The following is a 13,003-nucleotide window of genomic DNA, read 5'->3' on the forward strand; positions in this document are numbered from 1 at the left end:
GGCATATTGCACATCTGTTCTGTACATCATTTCTTCGTCTGGAGAAGGATTTTTCTTTTCCCAAGTAATGAATGAAAAGTTGAATGCCTGCATTCCCCCTAATTTTTTTTTTTAACCGTCTTGGTCTTGGCACGCTGTGGGATTTCGTAAAATATATTTAGATGTTTTGTATTTCTAGTCACCCAGATTGTCACCCCTGGCTTGCGTGGCGCCCCTCGGAGCAGAGTGCTCTGTGAGGTGGAAAGCGGTTGCTTTCCTGGGGAGACAGCCGATCCCGGGTGCAGGGGGCTCTTCCGGCGCTCCGTGGGGATCACCGAGCGGGCCTGACGGAGAGGGTGACCGGAGGGTGGGCGACCCGGAGGGCCCAGGAAGAGAGCTGAGAGAGGAAGGAACAGAGTGGCTCACACACCCAGAGACAAGAAAATGACAGGAAAGAACCGAAATGGGGCTGCAGAGAGCGCAAGACGGCCTGCAGCCAGGGCCACCAGTGTTGGCTGGGCCCAGAGCGGGCTGGAGCCCAGGGAGGACTAAGCGCTTGTGGTCAGAGAGCCAGAGCGGCCGCAGACAGCCTGAGGTGGTGGAAGTGGGAGCGGATCGAGGGCGCATAGCTCAGGGGGCTGCTTTCCCTACTCAGGGCAGGTGCCTTTTCTGGAAGCAGCGTGGGCCCCCCCCAGGCCCTCAGTAGGACCGATGGCGTGTGTGATGTCCGCTGGGGCTGGGGGAGCCCAGGAAGGGGTAGGAAGAACCTAACATCCACCACCCGGCTTGCGTGCTGTTGGCAGGGAAGGGTCCAGATCCCTTGGCCCCCGGGGACACCCTGGGGGGTGTGCCAGCAGCATTTGGAAGGCCCTCACCCCCCAGGGGAGGCTGTCTTCCTGGAGGGACCCACGAGAGGACGAGCCTTGGGCCTCCGTGGGACTGAAGGCCACGTAACGGGGAGCGGAGCCTCGCTGCCCCGTGGCCAGGTCACAGCGAGCCCCGCAGAGGGTCCTGACCTGCCGCCTTAGGCCCCTGGGTCCCGCCTCAGCCCGGAGTTCGGGGAGAGCCTCTGGCTCCTTAGGCTTCCTTGCGCGGCCTTTGTGCATCGGTTTTTGTCTGGAGCGGGAGCTACAGCCGTTTCTGGCCTCGGTTCCCTCCTCGGCACAGCCCGTTCGGGGCCCTGGTTTCCTCGGGTCCCCACTGACCCCTGGGCCCGGGCCTCTGGGTGGGTGGGAGTCCCCAGGTCCCAGGCCCCCCCACCCCAGTACAGCCGAGGGACACAGCCCTGCGCTCGGGGCTCACGGGAAAGAGGTCCGGGCCCATGTGGGCGGCGAGGAATCGGGAACCGGAGAAGGGGGACGCCGGGGGTCGCTGACGGCGGGAGGGGAGTCACAGCCCAAAACGATCGCGGCGGTTCTGCGATGTGGAGAGCAAGGCGCAGGCGGTTCCTGGTCCCCTCCAGGCTCCGCGCCCGCCCGGGACCCCGCGCCCCGGCCTGGCCCCCTGGGACCCGAGCCCGGAGCCGAGCGGGGAGCGCTGGGAAGGCCGCGGGTCAGCTCTGGGGCGTCCCGCAGGCCCGGCTGCACCCCTGCAGCGCCCCCCTGTGTGCGCCCCCGCCCCTGCCCGCAGCCGGCCCACCTGGACCCCGCGCCCCGGGCCTTCTGCTTGGAAAACCCCGTGTCCCGCCACCCCTCCCTCCTCCGCCCCTTCGCCCCGAAAGTTCTGGGAGCAGAGCTGAGAGACGCCAGTGGAGAGCACAAGCGCCCTGAGGAGGAGGAGGAGGCGGCGCAGAGAGAACCAGCGGGACCGAAGGCGCACGGCGAGGCCTTAGTGGCAGGGCTGTCCCTATGAGGGGCTCCGCCTCCGCAGGGTGGTCCTCCCCGGGGCTCTGTGTCCTTGGCCAGTGCCTTGGTCCCACGGGCCGGTTGGGAGCGCGGGGCGGTGCCGGGTGCGAGAGCGCGCGTGAGGCCGGAGGAGCCGCCGCGCCCGCGCTGTCTTCCCGGCGCCGCCGTCCTCCCTGCGCCGGCAGCGCCTCCAGGAAACAGTGGTTCTTGTCGCCGGGGGAAGAGCCCTGCAGCCCAGGCCCTGCCACACAGGACAGGTGGAGGAAGGGACGCCTCTGCGTCGTCAAGGAAAGCAGGAATGGGGAGGGAGCAGGCCTGGGAAGCGCTCCTCACTCCAGAAAGTTGGCGAGGAAGCCCCCACCCCTCCACCTGCCGACTGAGCCGCACTTGTCGGTGGGGACGGGGCTGTGACCCTCCCAGCGTCAGCACGCGGGACCCCGAAAGGACTAGAATGGGAGGAGTGGCGTGATCCTTTGCGGGGGGACCCCTGCCTTTGTCAGCTGCCCAGTGCTGTCCCGGGGTTCTCCCATCCCGTCAAAGACCAGTGAGAAGGAGCTGCTGAGTCTGGGGCCTCCTCCCAGCAGCAGATGAAGTAGGACTCCGCTCGGGGCCCTGGCTTCTCCGTGCTGTCTGGGGGGCACACCCCGTCTGGTCTTCGCTCCATCCCTAGTCCAGCGGCTGGGGGCTGGCCTCGGGGCCTTGGTACCTGCTGAACCGAAGGACAGATGTGTCGGGGGCTGGGTAGGTAGACAGTTGGGAAGATAGGTAGAGAGATGAAGGAATGAATGGACGGAGGGAAGGTGGGTGGACGGACAGATGGATGAGCAGGCAGGGACGCGCGGCTCCTGCTGCTCACTGCATCTCTCCATCGAATCCTCCTTTTTTTCCCCAGGCCCCTCAGATGCTGGCCCTCGCAGTGACCTGTCCTTCCCACTGTCCCTCTCTGCGGCTTCCTTGGGCCCATATTTTTGCTTTCCTTGTGGTATGATTGTTGAACACAGTCGGCCCCGCACCCACTGTGGTGCCCCAGAGCCAGGGTCCCTCTGCCTGGCCTGCTGGGTGGAGGCAGGGAAAGGTGGACTAGGACAGCAGACTGCCCTGAGTGGTGACACGTGGGAAGAAGGGTCGAGGGGACCCTGAGGGTGACATACCCGGAGTGTGAGCAGAGAGGACAGTGGAATGGAAAACTGGAGTATGGTCAGCAGGACCCCAGCCATGCCAGTGGTGAGATAAGGAAGATGCATCGTTCTAATAAATATTTGGAGACTGGATTAGTGACCATTGAGGAAAACAGTCGGTAGGGAAAGCCGTGCTAAATATTGAAGGACGAACAGCGGAGAAAACGACAGCTTGTGTGGGTCTACAGGTGGTCCTCTTTATTGTGGTTCATGGGAATTTCATGTTGGATGCCCCGTCCGTTTGTCCTGCATGGATTCACCCATCGCCTGCTGTGCCTACAGCTGCGAGTGTGTGTCTGTCTGCACAGGCGGACAGACGAACCTTAGCCCTCAGGGAGCTCGGTATCTAGTTATGGGGGTAAAAGGTACACACCTGTAAGCTCAAGGCAAGATGTGGCAAATGCCACAAGTCAGAAACAGCGAGACCAGTGACTTAGCAGAGCACATACGGAAGGGGTGTTGAATGCAGACTCGGTCTTCAGAGGGAGCCTGTGCGGAGTGGTAGGAGCCTCAGCCCAGGACCTGAGTCTCTGAGCCAAAGCATGGGCTAAGTTCCTTGGAGTTCTGGAATCCCCTCTGCGCTCCTCGGCCCGCATCAGGGGCGGGTCAGGGGAGCGGTCTTGGAGGCCAGAGGAGCTCCATGGGACCAGAACCAGGAGACAGGCTCTGCTTACCGTTAACTCGTGCCAGGCGGGTCCTGTGGGTTTTCCTCGCCAGCACAGCCGAGTGTCGGGAATGTAGTCTGGTTATGGGGTTTGTGCCATTAAAGCATCAGAAGGACCGTTAGCCACAAGAGGGCCAAGAGGGGACTGATGGGTCAGAAGAAACGTCCCTCACTCCCCCCAGAATCACTCAGGGCCCTGGCCTGTCAGCCCACGCAGATGTGAAGTGCACTCGAGCCCCTGGTGGGAGCTGAGCCCTTCACTGCATCCAGGTGGGTCTGTGCTGAGGCTGGGTCTGTGCCTCCCCCATTTGCCTCAAGTACCCTCAGAAAAATAAGACCACGCTTCCTCAAGTCCCACGTCTTCATAAGGATGACCCTGTCTGACCCTGGATCAGAGGGAAGGGGAGTGAGCTCTGGTGCCAGTTACACTGATCGGAGGAGACAGGGTCCCAGGAGGCTGCCCTGCGCTCGCGGAAGTTAGCAGGATTCCACAAATACTCGTGTCCGGCGTCTGCGCCTCCCCAGCCCCTAAGTGGATTTTGAAATCAGGTGCTTGTCTTTCTCCCTAAGCCAAGAAGGCCAGATGTCTCCTGGAAGAAGACAGAGTGATGTTTTGAACAAAATGAAGAGCCATTTTGCAGCAAAGACATCAGGAAGTCTTTTCTGAGTAGGAGTTGTGACTGGGGCAGCCATGCTGGGGGAGCAGGATAAGGGAGCCCAGCAGCCATGCTCTGAGCCATGCTTAGGCAGAGGGCTCCACGCCGTGGCTGGGGGCTTGCACAGGAATGTTGCTAGAACATTCTGTCACCACTCCCTCCACCACCGCCCCCAACATAGAAGAAAGCTGCGATCTGGCCAGTCTCTCTAAAGCAGATTGAATTTGCGCAGTTGGCATGTATTAAGTACCTGGATTTGAGACATGAGAAGAAGGTAAAATTAAGCGGATTACTTAGCACTAGCATCTTTCTGTGTAAAATTCCTCTCTGTGGGGAGAGGACCATTGTTGCCTGCTTCTTGAATCTGCTTTAGTGTGAAGTGAATCATGAACAAAGACTGAATGTTCGGAGACCCTTGGGGTGAGAAACAGAGGTGGGGAGGTGATGCGGGCATGACCCTGAAGGCCCCCCCAAGGTCAGGCAGCCTCCCTGTGACAGGTGACACCCCCAGATCTCAGCTCACCCTGCCCTCGTGTTCCTGCAAAATTTCGCTTCTCTCTGCTGCTCTTGCTTCATTTTCAGTAGCCAGAGATCCGTTCCGGTTAAACACGGTCCTTCTCTGAAACCCGAAATGCAAATACAAGCACTTTACAAACAAAAATAGGACGGGCACTGCCATTTTTATTCCTTCATTTTTTTATTCATCAGATGTTTTGTGAGTTCCTACCATGGTCACGTTTGAGTTCACATTAACAGTGAGTGTGGAGAGAGGACATCGGTGGCAGTTGTGACAGTGAGAGTCGTGAGGGCAGTGTTGGCGCTGGGCCCATCACGGTGCTGGGCGATCTGCGTTCCTCATCTCATTTAATCTGCGCGCTGTCCTTGGCCATGGGGAGCAGAGAACAGTCCCAGTCACTGAGCAGGAAGCGCAGAGGGGAACCAATTCTCCCGAGTCCCCCAGCTGGTAAAGTGGCAGAGCCAGGAAGCCCGTTCAAGTTCCGAGCAGGAGCGTTTGACCTTTATGTCCCCGGTGGGCTAACTGGGCCGCCCGTCCTGCAGCCCCCGGGCCCCGACTCACGGATTCCTGACAGCGCGGTGGCCTGTGCGCACACACAGTCTTCCTGTCCTTCCCAGTGATGTCTGCGGCCCTGGGAGGCGGCGGTCGGGGACCGGTCCTGGGCGAGGACAGGCAGCAGGGCACACAGGCGGCGGCTCTGCTGGGAAGCGTGGCGGTTGCCCTGTCGCCAAGGCAGCGGGGCAGAGCGTGCCATCACAGCGCCTGCTGCCCGGGGCCCCTGCTCCTGTCGTTGCCCCCGCGTTTGGAGCCGGGCCAAGCAGGCGTCTTGCTAAAGCGGCGTCTCTCTTCCCCCGCAGGCATGAATGCTCTGCAGTTACAGAACCTGGCAACGCTGGCGGCGGCGGCGGCCGCGGCCCAGACCTCAGCCACCACCACCAATGCAAACCCTCTGTCCACCACGAGCAGCGCCCTGGGAGCCCTCACCAGTCCCGGTAAGGGGGTGCCCTCCCTCTGGGGACACGGGGGGGGGGACTGTGCCCGGAGGGGGCGCCCCGGCCTTCAAGGGTGCGGGGCTGCTGGCTCGCTGTAAAGTTTCTTAAAGACTTGGGGTGTGAAGGCCAGTGCGTGCAGTTTTCCAAGGCAAAGGAGGGAGTGTTCTGGAAGGGTCTCTCCACCACCTTGCTGGGGGCATCTCCCGCTCACTCCCGCCAGCGCCGCTCCATCGGGCGCCTCGGGGAAGGGCCTCCCTCTCTCCCTGCTGTTTGCTCGGCCGTCTTTGTTGTGCTCCTTAGCAATTCCAGAACATTCTGTCGCATCTCAGAATCCCACGTTGTTCCGGCGTTCTGTTTCACAGCGGCTGGGTCCCGCCCCTGCCCGTTTGCTTTTACAACCCACGCTCTGGGGAGGACCTGCCTGGCAGGCCCAGTCGCCTTCTGGGCGAGGCAATTGAAAGTCTTTCTCCTCCAAGTGTTGTCACCTTATTCAAAAGCAGATGCCATTTTTCTTTTCGTCTGAGCCAGATGTAACGTGGTTGCCTGGATACCATGATTTGTGTCTTAAAAACTGTCTTGCTGGCTTTTCTTCGTCTGGAGTCTTCTAGGCCTTGACAGATAAGCTCCGGCGCACACCCCGGGGCATGGAGGCCGAGGCCTGGCGCTGGCCCCGCGGAGCCCACGGGCCCTGTGCTGGCTCTGCCCGCAGCGCCGGCGGGAGCTTGAAGAGCCCCCGGGGCAAGCATGGGGCTGGCCTTCAGGAGAACCAAAATTCGAGCTGTACCCTGCAGGCCGGCTTGCTTAAGGCTTCTGGCCACAGGGAGCAGCAGGGCTGCCCGGGGAGCCCGCGCCCCCTGAGGAGCCACAGCCCGTGGCCTGGTGATGAAACACCGGGTGTTGCACGCATTTCCCCGAGGCCCCACTGCAGGGACACATTCGGGGACACGTAGGAGAGGCCCCGGGGACGCGTCCTCACACCCTATCCTCTCCCAGCCGCAGCACAGAGGAGCGTTGACTTTGTTCTCGAAAACGTCTTCCAAAATGTGCCATCACTCTCTGCGGGCCTCGTCTGGCACAGTCGATGGTCTTTCCAAAAAATCAACTTTCACCCGTTTCTTTGGTTTTTCTCCCCCCAGCGAATTAAGTCACAACTCTACTGCGCGGTACATAGACTTGTTACTTAAGGAGATTCTCCAGTGACTGTGTTTAAGAAATAGACTTCTTCAGGGCGCCTGGTGGCTCAGTAGGTTAAGCGTCTGCTTTCAGCTCAGATCATGGTCCTGGGGTCCTGGGATGGAGTCCCGCACCCTCGGGCTCCCTGCTGAGTGGGGACCCTGATTCTCCCTTTCCCTCTGCTGCTCCCCCTGCTTGTGCTCTCTCACTGTCTTTCTCTGTCAAATAAAATCTAAAAAAAGGAAAGAAAAGAAATAGACATCTTTAGCATAAACTCCCATTTATAAAAATAGTAGTGACTTTTCTTAAAAGCAAGTTAAACATTTTGACCTCGCTAATTTGCCTCTTTTATAATTCAGATTGAAAAGCGTTTTCTTAAATAAGGATGTTTATCTCCCCTATGAGGACTATGGAGTGATTACATTGAAAGAGCACTAAGTGTCATATACCAGAAGCCGATATCTTTAACTCTGTTTTACTTGAAGAGAGAAAAAAAACTAAAAGTCATTTATAATCTGTTTGCTCTTTATTTGCTTATATAAAAATAAAGAGGATTAGGTATTTAAAAAGAAAAAACCATGTTAGCTGTATTTGGCAAAAGGAAATGATTATAATTTTTCCGCCCCTGGTCTTCATCTTCTCTTCTTTTATCAAGAGCAACCAGCAGAAACTGACCACATCATTGGCAATAAGGTGGAGAAAAAAAGAAAACTTGTCCTTAAATGGCAGGGGGCCGTTTAGCCCACAGTTTGAACCACCAGCCCTTAAAAACTTTAACTTGGATATGTTCACTCTTGTAGTGACATGAAAATTGTTCTGCCATTCCAGAGACAGGCCATTATCATAAGAGGACATTTTGGCTAATGGTTTGTGGCCTATCGTTTGCTTGTGAGAGTTCATTTGACTTTATTAAAATATGTTCTCCCATTGTGATATTTGGGCTGGAACGGGCCTGGGCTGTGAGGAATCAGAACCAATATTTGAACATGCCGTTCTTTAAAAGAAGACTCGTCAGTTTAAGAAGGCAGTGCAAACAGGCCATGAGCTGGTCGGTGTATACAGTGGAGTTGGTGGGTAACCGCTACGAGGGGCTGTCTGGTGTCAGGCCCTGGCCCGGGTGCAGGGGGGCGGGGGGACCACCGCAGACGTGCTCCCTGCTCTCAGGCATCTTCCACTTGGTGAGGGGATCTCAGACAATAAGCAGCTCGGTGCGCCCCATGTGCGCCAGGCCACGCGGCGCTGTGAGGACAGCCTGGACGGACCGCGGCCGAGAGTGAAGGGAGCTGGGGGAGGCCATGTGGTTAGCTCGGGAAGGGGCATTCAGGCATAGACAGAGCAAGCTGGAAGCTGGGAGGGAACTGGTGCCATCGCTCACCAGCAGGGAAGCTGTGGCACCCGGGGCGGAGAGGAGGGGGGCCGCCACGTCCCTGGACCCCCCACTTTCCATCCAGTAGGGTCACCAGCTCAAAGACATCGGAACCTTCTTCCAGCGGCGGGGGACTCAGACAGCTGAGGAAGATGGCCTGTGTGTTTCAGGAACTTTAAGCACATTTGACCATTTTCAGGTTTTTCCTGAGCTCTTAATGAAAGGGAAAATGTGTCCTGAGATCTATTTTCCTTCTTCCCATAGCAAAGCGTCCTTACCTTTGCTCTCAAAGAGGCATTCTGCCCTTCCAGAAATTCTGCTGCGGTACCACTGAAAGTGGTTTTTCTTCTCTCTGTTGAGCAATGCTTTGCATAATAGCTGAAAGTATTTCATTAGAATCCTGAAGTGTAGCAGCAGCCACGATTTTAAATCTACATTTCAATTATTTTTCTTAAGCGTAACTAAAAAAAAATCTGGCATTTAAGTGAAAGTAAATGATTTGTCTAATTTCCATCAGGGACTTTTTCAAAGTCACAGAAAATGTGGTTGGTAGAATTCATGACCGTCCACTTCATCGGAACAATTACCTACAATCTAAAAGGGGTACGAAGTCGTTCCCAAGGCCAATGCCATTATTTATTTTTAAATAATAAAAAACAGGACCTGCGGTCATTATACCACTAGCAGTCCAGTCCATCAGTGAAAGGCACAGAGGCGCCATCGCATGGCTGCCACACAGGCCCTGGCTTTACCCTGTTTTCAGAGATGTCCCCTGCACCTCACCCCAATCCATCTTGAAAGGGACAAGTCAATCCCCCAAACTATTAATGTTTTTAATAATTGTAAATTTATCATTTCAATTTTGCATACCCAGGCATAGTCTCCCTACAGCATTATTGTAAATGATTTTAAACAATCTCTGCTTTAAAACATGAAAGATTAAGCTTTAATTTTTGTTAAAAAAAATCCCCTTAGGCAATAAATAGGTTCCTTTGTCTCATGGCCTTGAAATAAAAATTAAAATAGTTTAAATTGCCCATGGTTAGACTAAGTGTTTCATGCAATTATCAGATGGTAGTGAATAAAATTAGAAATTAAATCATGAAAGAACAAAAACCAGGTAAATGCATATTACGCCTTTTATGGGTTTCTCACGGGTCTTTCAAAGCCTAATTTAATCGTGTTTCTTGTCTTTTATTTTGATATGATAATTTCTCCTTTGTTTATTTCATTCTCTTAATTAATTCCTGGGTCATTTCCTCTCCAAATTTTGAACCTGTTTTTGAGGAGTATGTCTCTATGTTGGTATAAAGAAGAAATTGTCTGCAAGGTGTGCAGTGAGGTCTTAAAGATGATGCTGGTCTCTCCCCTGCTCGTGGGCTTGTTTTTGCCTGGGGATTTTGACAGCTCGGGAGGGGGCATTATTATCACCACACAGGCACGTGTCTTCGGCATTTTCTGTCTCAAACGTAACATTGCATTCATGTACCCCGTTATTCCACTGACCGTCTTCTGTTTTGTTTTTAACATGTTTTAAAATTCTCCAAATGCTTCCGTAAGTGCGCTCAATCAGGCACACAGTTCAGGATAGTAGATAATTTCTTAAGAAATTATTAAGTATATAAGGCATTTTAAATGTAGGGGAGGATGTTTTCCATTCCCACCGTTGGCTTTTCAAATAGTTCCCCCTTTAAATCCGAGGCATTATTTCTTCCTCCAATCTTCAGAAGGTCGCCTGCCTCCTAGAAGGCTGTGACCAACACAGTCCTGAGGAAACAGCCCCGAGGAGGGGCTGTTAGAGGTCCCCGAGCCTGGAGTTGTTTCCCTGTGATCCTCACTGTCTGGGATCCTCAGGTCAGAAGGACCAGTGGGTGGTTATCCTCAGGGTCACCCCAGGGCTGTGTGACCAGAGGCACTTGTGTATCTGTGGGAATGCCCTGCGGGAGTCCGTGTCACCTGAAGAGGTGTGATGGGGCCCAACCTCCCCTCTCCCAGCCGTCACATGCCGGGGCCGGGAGCATCCGGTGGACTGTGGTGGGGCCAGGAGACGGACGGACGCGCAGTGGGCGCTGGGCGAGGCCATCTCCGCCGAGACCCCGCCAGTGACCCCCCAAGCCCCGGAAGCCTGAGAGTCCATCCTCCGCCCGACCTCCAGGCTGGTTGTGCGTCTCATCTGCCTCACAGCCAGGCAGTTCTGGTTTCTTCTCTGAACATCCTTTTTCCCCCTCCCGGTCGACACGCCCCGGGATGAAGCTCTGGTCTTCCCTTTGTGCCGTCACAGCAGCCCCCACATCTGCTCTGGCCCTCGTCCGTCCTGCCCATGTTGGCAAAACAAGACAGCTCGGTCACTTCCCACATGCTCCGGCGCAGCGTGGAGGGAAACAGCCCACTTGGCGCGGCACTTGGGGTGCTCCCTGGTCTTCCTCCACACCGCAGCTCTCCTCCAGCTAAACCAGGCCGTTTGTCCTCCCCAAACACACTGTGGGCCTTGATGCCTTATTCCTGGGGGCTTCTCGGCTGGATGTGCCTTCTCCTGTTTCCTCCTATGAGAATCCGGACGTTGCTGATTTATGGTGGCCTCGGTGCTTGGAAAGCTTAAGGTATAGGTGTCAATTTGGTGTTCTTAAGGCACATCCTAAAAAGTATAGTTTACATTATGTAAATTAAGCTGCAGGAAAGGAATGTTTTCTAGTAATTGATTAAAAATTGCTTTATTAATACTCGAATACTTTTAAGAGTCATTGCAAATGCCCCCTCCGCCATGAAGCCCTCCAGGAGGAAGTAAGTGCTTCCACGTCTCATTTCTAGGGTAAATATTTAGCTGGTTCTAACCCTGAGCTCCCTTAGATGTTCCTTATGGGTGGAGAAGGAAGGGAAAGCTGCAGTGTCAGGCAAGGAAGAGGCTTCTAGAAAAGCCATCTACCCCTCTGGGCCACCCCGGTATTCTTCTCTTACTTGTACTAAACGCTCCGCGCACTGTTTCTGCAGGTTGGCTGTTTGGCCGCATGCACAGTCTCTCACTGTCCAGACAGGAAGTTCTTACAAAGTAGAACGGGTTATTTACTTGTAAATCCCCCACTTTGGGAACCCTCAGATGGTTTTTCATCCCGTCACGCAGCCAGGTGACAGCGTCGTGAGGCAGGTGTTCTAAAGCGTATGTTCGGCCTAGTACAGCGCACCCACCTCTAAGCGGGAAGCCGGCTCTGCCACGGTGACGAGTGACAGGGCTCCCACACCCACCTTCCACCCAGGACCCGGTGCTTCCAGAATCCCAAAACAGCCACACCTTCCCAACAAACACTCCGCCGGCCTGACAGGTTCCTGAAGACCCAACCCTACCAATCTCCATTGGTACAAAATCACATAAGACATTTTCTTATTCTCATCATTTTACAAAGATCGGCTTTCGAAACATTCTGATGTCACGGTAGAAGCAGGAGAGGCTCCCATCAAAGAAAGGCATTTCATTTTGTCGTGAACCATCTGCTCGAGTGCGGGCTTTTTTTTTTTTTTTTTTTTTTTTAAAGATTTTATTTATTTGTCAGAGCGAGAGGGAGAGAGAGCGAGCACAGGCAGACAGAAAGGCAGGCAGAGGCAGAGGGAGAAGCAGGCTCCCTGATGAGCAAGGAGCCCGATGTGGGACTCGATCCCAGGACGCTGGGATCATGACCTGAGCCGAAGGCAGCCGCTTAACCCACTGAGCCACCCAGGCGTCCCGAGTGCGGGCTTTTAAGAGCGTGTCCTTAGCGCCCTGAAGCACGTGCGCCTCACGCGGGCCACCGTCGCCCTCCGGGCACCCGGCCTGCTCAGCAACAAGAGCCGCGCCAGCCGTCCCGGACGCTCCTGCTTATACTGCCCCCGGCCTTGACCTGCGTGTCGGACCTTCCCATTTTCCTCCAGACGCTCATCTGTTTTCACTGCTTGTTACCAAAGAAAAGTCTCAAAACAGTCGGTTTTCCCCATCATCAGCTACACTTTTTAAGTGTTTTAGTCAGAAAGGTGGTTAAAATTGGCTGTTTATTTGTGGGGTTGAATCTAACAGCTTTCCACCCTACTGCTACTGCAAGAGAACTGACAGTCCCATTCTTTGCTCACATCCTGCAACCCTCAACGTTTTTTTTCTAGAAGGTTTCTGTGTGTTAACTTGTTCCTGACATTACGGGACTCACTTTATTTTCGTTGACGCTAATGGAGTCGAACGTGATGTAAAAGCTCCGTAATGACAGGTCACCATAGGAACGGTGATTTTCTGGATATATTTTTTTCATCCATTCCACACACATTTGCTGAACGTCTCCCGTGCACCTGGGACTGGTCTAGGCATTGGAGACCCATCACCGAGGACGACGCAGACAAAAATCCCCTCTCATAGAGTTTGTATTTCAGCATTAGTTTTTCAGAAAGCCAAATGTCACTATGGTCAAACGATCCAGCGGGCCTTGAAATATGAACTATAATGGTGACACCCTTTATAAAACCATAACCAATGCTTTTGTTTACAGTGTGTTAAAATTCTGTGGATTAGACCAAAGTGGGGAAGACAGGAATCTTCTCCCTCAGCTTTGTCCCTCCTCCGTAAGCTTTGCCAGTTGTTCTGCACCTTTACCACGGCAAAGAGCCCTGAGAAGGTGTGC

General features: G+C 54.7%; 1 protein-coding gene across 5 annotated transcripts in view; it reads left to right on the forward strand.

Moving 5' to 3' along the window:
- Nucleotides 1-13,003, forward strand: part of LOC111158599 (CUGBP Elav-like family member 2) — a 321,671-nt gene that overhangs the window by 281,083 nt on the left and 27,585 nt on the right. For all 5 annotated transcript variants that reach the window (XM_022520725.1, XM_022520726.1, XM_022520724.1 and 2 more), the window contains exon 9: nt 5,696-5,830. In XM_022520725.1, the coding sequence (XP_022376433.1) occupies nt 5,696-5,830 (135 nt within the window). The remainder of the gene's footprint in view (nt 1-5,695; nt 5,831-13,003) is intronic.

Source organism: Enhydra lutris, unplaced genomic scaffold (genome assembly GCF_002288905.1).
Source record: "Enhydra lutris kenyoni isolate GAN:26980312 unplaced genomic scaffold, ASM228890v2 scaffoldscaffold61, whole genome shotgun sequence".
NCBI classification, from domain to species: domain Eukaryota; kingdom Metazoa; phylum Chordata; class Mammalia; order Carnivora; family Mustelidae; genus Enhydra; species Enhydra lutris.